The sequence below is a fragment of the Anopheles stephensi genome, chromosome 3 (genome assembly GCF_013141755.1).
Source record: "Anopheles stephensi strain Indian chromosome 3, UCI_ANSTEP_V1.0, whole genome shotgun sequence".
In the NCBI taxonomy this organism is placed as follows: Eukaryota; Metazoa; Arthropoda; class Insecta; order Diptera; family Culicidae; genus Anopheles; species Anopheles stephensi.
In genome coordinates, this window is record NC_050203.1 from 56,211,941 (window position 1) to 56,217,587 (window position 5,647).

At 43.8% G+C, this 5,647-nt stretch overlaps 1 protein-coding gene across 1 annotated transcript; it reads left to right on the forward strand.

Annotated features, from left to right (window-relative positions):
* Window positions 1-204: 204 nt before the first annotated feature.
* On the forward strand, window positions 205-4,278 carry LOC118509962. Its single transcript, XM_036051341.1, has 5 exons — window positions 205-436; window positions 2,672-2,799; window positions 2,904-3,033; window positions 3,274-3,861; window positions 3,935-4,278. The coding sequence occupies exons 1-5, from the start codon at window positions 355-357 to the stop codon at window positions 4,033-4,035; spliced, it is 1,029 nt and encodes a 342-aa protein (XP_035907234.1). The 5' UTR covers window positions 205-354; the 3' UTR covers window positions 4,036-4,278.
* Window positions 4,279-5,647: the final 1,369 nt, after the last annotated feature.

Below are 5,647 nucleotides of genomic sequence, written 5' to 3' on the forward strand. Positions count from 1 at the left end.
GGAAAAACTTTCACAACCACACTGCGAAACACTTATGGAAAACCCGTGTCTGATAAGACGTACTGACCTCCACCTCGTAGTTTCGGGCACGAATGGTGGCATTTTATCACACGCAACGATAACGACGTCTGGCGACCGACGCGACGTGACCAAAGTGCGCCGGAGAAAGCGTGCCCGGTCGTATAAAAGGATTCTCTCACTGTTGCCGATCGTCATTCTTGGTGAGCTTTCGATACGACGGTTGTTCTCGGTGCGCCGTGCCATTCTCAAGCAGAAACACTAGATTCCGATTTGTTGCGTTTTTGTTGTGGTTCTTGTTGTTGTCGTGTGGTGGACCTAGCTGTGACTTGTACGATGAACTTCCCGGTGGCCTTCGTCCTTATCGCGCTTGTCATCGGGCTGCTGCAGCTGTCTCCAGCGGAGGGCCAATATTCAGGTACAGTGACGCTGGCGACCACCAGCAACATGTAAAACATCGTCCTGCAGACGACGTGGGGTGGTTTGGGCAAGTGCAGTGTGCAGAGAATCGTTTATTCAGTGCTTCCAATTGGCGCCTTGTCGCGATGTTGTGTGTGTTTGCGTGTTCCCAACAGTTCCATGTTGTCCGGAGTAACAAAAAAAAGTTGACCAATTGATTACCTTGTTCCGGTAGCGAGATATGTATCGACGTGTCAGTAATGATGCGATTGGCATCTGTAGACTGATAAGCGCAACCGTGGCGCGAGTGCTTGGTGCTCGGTGCTGTGTGCTGGTGAAGCCGGTGTCGGTGAAGCAGACAATGCTGGTGGCGCTCTGCATATCATAAGCATCAGAGTGCGTGGCATCCCTTCTAAACGTACGAAAATAGTACTCAATTCGATCTAAAAATAACGGTTCGGTTTTCCCATTACAGTGGTATGTGTAACTGATAACATTGCTGCTTTTTTTTTACTACTAAACCGAAGAAAATCGACACGTGTATCGGATGTTTGCTTAGACAGATCGTTTGTGGTATGTGGCAATGTGTATTATTTTCCCGAGTGAAGGTGTTTGGCGTATCGTCGATCAAACAGACTCTAAATGTCATAAGCAGCGACCAATAGCCTAGTAGCCCTAGTAGCCTAGTAGCCTGTGGAATTCATCTTGAACGTCTTGAACATTGTAAGATGAAGATTTCACAAGATCAAGGATATCCTAAAACAAGAAGGACTGTACCAAAAGTCACTTTTATTTTATCTCCTGTGTTTAACACCACAGTCAACTTTGATGAAGTCGAGGCATCTTGAAGGTCACCGTTAGAAAAACCATTGGAATGGAAGGGATCCAAGTCATCGGATATCATTTAATATGACAACCAGATAAAAAAGCTACAGGACATGTTAGTTAAGAACCTTTGTTAAAACTTTGTTAAAAAAAAAAAGTTAAATCCCTTTGATAGATTCAGCAATCTCAAGGGGTCTTACACTCCCAATGCTGGTATGCTTGACTTCATTATAACCGTAACTGGATACCAAGTAGAAATCTGGATTATAAAATCCAGATAACAATAATCACATTCGTTACGCATCAAGGACTATTCTTTTAGGATGGATTTGTTCAATACTCTTTGCTCAAAATATTTGATTTGTTTTTATTGTTTAGTGTTAGCTATTCATGCTATTGCTTTTTAGCTATAGCTATTGATTGTTACGTCGGATAACTTATTTATCAGGTGTTTGAAGTTCGTTAAACTACTCACAGCAAAGAACAGTCTTAACCCGTTTCAACATCCTGGTCTTCCTAACTTACACTTCAACTCCATCACTCTATTTCAGTCTCGACCTATCCCGCCTTCTCAGTTCAAGTTGTTTGAGTTCTTGTTTGAGAAGTTCTTCTAATTGATGTCTAAGTAATAATAACGAGATCATTACATGGCGAATAGATAGCACCATCGTAGCTGATCCACGACTGTAATTCCAAATGGGATATCCTATGAAATTCGGGCTCTCCAAATGATCGAAGCTCAAAGGACCGCATATCCTGCTAATGAGAAGAAACAGCTATCCTGATATAAATAGAGTCCCCTTGAATTCTCGGAGTATCTGAACTCTTGAAAGCTTCGCATTCTTTTCTATCTTATTAGAAAATATTAAGGGCAATTGTTTTGAAGAAAACAAATACTAAGTGATGTGGTAAATAACTTAAAACAGATAAAATTTTGATAAGACAGCCTTGTCAACCTGTTGCCAATACAAAGTTAAACCCTTCTGAATAGCAAAAGATGAAACAACCTTGTCACCTCCCGGTTGAACTGTGTTCCAGCTTCATGATGGACTCGTGAGCGATTCATTTTCACGCTCTTATCGGCTTACTGTAAATTACACCACACTCCAACCCAAGACTGTACCGAAAATCGATTAAGTGGATGAGATTTCGAAATGGTCATTACGAGCCAGCCCAAGCCACCAACGAGTCAACCCAGCCGGTCTGGTAATCTGGGAAGGAAATTAACACGTCGCCTACAGAGGAGAAATCATTTTTAGACCAACTACAAGACCCGTACGCCAACACTGAACGGAGCTTGTAATACCGTGCAAAGCTTCTTGTCCTTTAGCCTTTTTACCGGGATTAGTAACCAGCACCAGGGCGACAACGCAACAAAACCATCCCCACTAACCCTCTCTGGCTTCTCTTGCACTTCTCCCCTTGCTAGGTCCAACACTGGTCTGCGGCGGTACGTCCCTGGTAAAGTCGACCACACTGCTTGCACCGAACAACATTCCAGCCACCGGGCTTACCTGCGTCTACACCATCCGGTCGCTCAATCTGCGCATCTGTCAGGTAAGACACCAGGATGGAAAAAAAACGGAAACGATACATCTCTATCGGGCTCACACTTCTGAAAACTGACCGGATGCCCTTGTCTTCCCTGTTTTTCGTCCCAGATTCGATTGGATTTCAACTCGTTCACGCTCGCCCAGCCGACGCTCGATCCGTACCCGAGATGCATCAACGACGTGTTTTCGGTGGAAAACTTAAACTTCAATTTATGCGGTGAAAATAGCGGCCAGCACGGTAAGCACAGAGCCGAACAGGGATTTGACCGGGAAAATTGATTTTTCGGGATGCCCCTAAGGCAGGAGCTTCATTGAAGTACTGGGAAAAAAGGGATGAGGAAAGTCATTTGATGGACACCGTGTTGATGCGACGAAATAGCGTGAAGGATTATCCCGGAACATGATCCTGATGAGTGGGGAATTGACTTTTGGTCGACTTTTGGATTAATAAATTGTTCTCGCTCGGTGTCCCTTCCAGTGTATGTGCCCTTCAACCCAACCAATGCCGACCGTACGATGACGATCACCTTCCAAATTGCCAGCCGATCGCAGATCCCAACCCTTTCCAACCCACACTGGAGCATCCGGGTGCAGCAGCTCGAATGTCCAACCGGAATGACGGCCGCATCCAAGGATGCTGCCCGCCAGCTAGAGACGCCCGAAATGCTTCCCCTGATCGCTCGGACTCTGCATCCAGACATTAGTCTGCTGGCACCTACCGGCTGCCTGCAGTACTTCTCCGAAAGCTCCGGCACCGTCGAATCGTTCAACCTTGGCAATGGTGAGGGTCCGTACCTGGGTGGATTGAACTATGCCATCTGCTTTCACCGTCCTCGTAACAGCCAGATGCTGCGCCTCATACCGACCACCTTCGAGATCGCTTCGTCCGCCAATCCGACCCCCGAAAACCCGGGAGTGGATGAGTTGTGCTACGCGAGCATTGCCATAGCGGCACGGTCGGAGGACAACCTGCACATTCCGAACGCCGTAGCTCGATTGCCTTCCTTACCGAACCTCAGAGCCAGTCGGTTTTGCAGTAGAAGCCTTAACAATGGAGAAGTGGATGGTAAGTTGCTCAGAATTTGGTCTTTAACGCCCGAAAAATCTCTAACACTCTCCCCATTGTATTCTTCCTTTAGTAACCGGACCAGGCCCATTCATGATGTACTTCACGAGCGATCATCTGTTCGATCCGTTCCGTCGTGAGGCTGGATTCCGGATGCAGTATCTTATTCTGTAAACTGCCCCTGCCGTATCCACACAATCCCAGCATCGAAAAAGATTTTCCGCATCAGCCGTTCTTAAACGAAACCGTACTAACAAAACATACTAAGGTTCTCCTGTGTGTACTGGTCAAATAATAATGCAGCACGTTCAGCAAAATGTACAACCAACTCGTGATCTTTAACCCGCGAGGGCGTCTTACTGCATGCGACCATTACCACCCCGAATAAATGCTACTCTTAGCCCATTTCCATGACAACAAAGGGGTGCTTGATGTTTACTGTAGGGATTACTTGGAGCTTTGAAATAAAAAAAAGGTTTAGGGATGAAAACAAGTAATCAAACCAATCTTATCAAGAAACTTTAATCAAGAAGGAGAATGTTGTTTTTTGTTTAATTTGGACTCCCGGAACCACAATTTTAATAGGGATAGTTTTGATGAATGTTATTAAAACTAAAATTCATTTCGATAAAGTTATTGTACATGGCCTGAGTGTCTATTCGTTGCTTTCTAGTGTCATTTGATTTTGGTAAAAAAATGAAGTACACATGAACTTTTTCTGGATAAAGAAACGTACATCGATTTTAAAATTGATTATGCATGTCGTGAAAATTCTCTTTTCCATTATCTTATCCAAGAGAAAATGAAAATGATAAAGAGGTACCCCTAGAACATCAAACGAAAATTATAGGTCATTGTCATGTTTCTGATCACATTGCAAATCTGATTTGTTGGGGTGACGTTTTTAGTATCAGAATCTCTTATTACATCCGTAGACTCCTTGCAGTACCAATTTGATGACACTTGGATATGGCCGTTCTCGTGCATACTTCACCTGTTCCTTTCTTCTGATCGTTACTGGCGTTCTTGCTGATCGGCTGCTGGAGTTGATCCATATCCAATCACTCTTCTATTTGGCCTTCCATTTCGTCTTACTCTATTTCAAAGCTTGTTTCATTTCGATTTTACCCATAGCTTGATAGCTGGTGCTGCGTACGGAGAGGCAATTTGGATAGGTTTTCATCCACGGTCCCGCCGTGTGAAGTCCGGTATAGCTATCGCTTCGGCCACCGGACCACCAAAAAACAATGACAAACAATAACATATGTTTAGATTGCCTGTCTCAAACATACTTTAGATTTGCCAAACAATGCTTTTCTTTTACTCGTGAAGTCGTTTACTTTTACGCCTGCAAGTCTCCTGGGTCTTTTCATAAGCTGGTTTGTTGCGGTAAAGTTATTTGTATTCAAACATCTAAGTACGTCTGTAGACTCCTTGCAGTACCGTTTGATGACACTTGGATGTGGTGTCACATGATTTGAATTTTAGCTTATCTTAGCCAGATATCCTTAACAAAATTCAACTTTGCGGGTCTACTCAGAGAAGTCTATCAACATTATTTGACTAACCCGTTTCTTATTTATATTTTTAATTCTTTTTTTCTGATCGCGTCGCTACCGGAGATGAAGCTTTTCGACTATAAACCTATCAATATGATGTTACCAGAATATTTGGAAATAAATTTCAACGTGACCGAAGTCTTCCAGGAAATGATTTCTCTCTCTGTTTTGCCCAACGATCTCTAAGCGTAATGCCTGCCATTTTTGGCTAATTAGACTTATTGTTA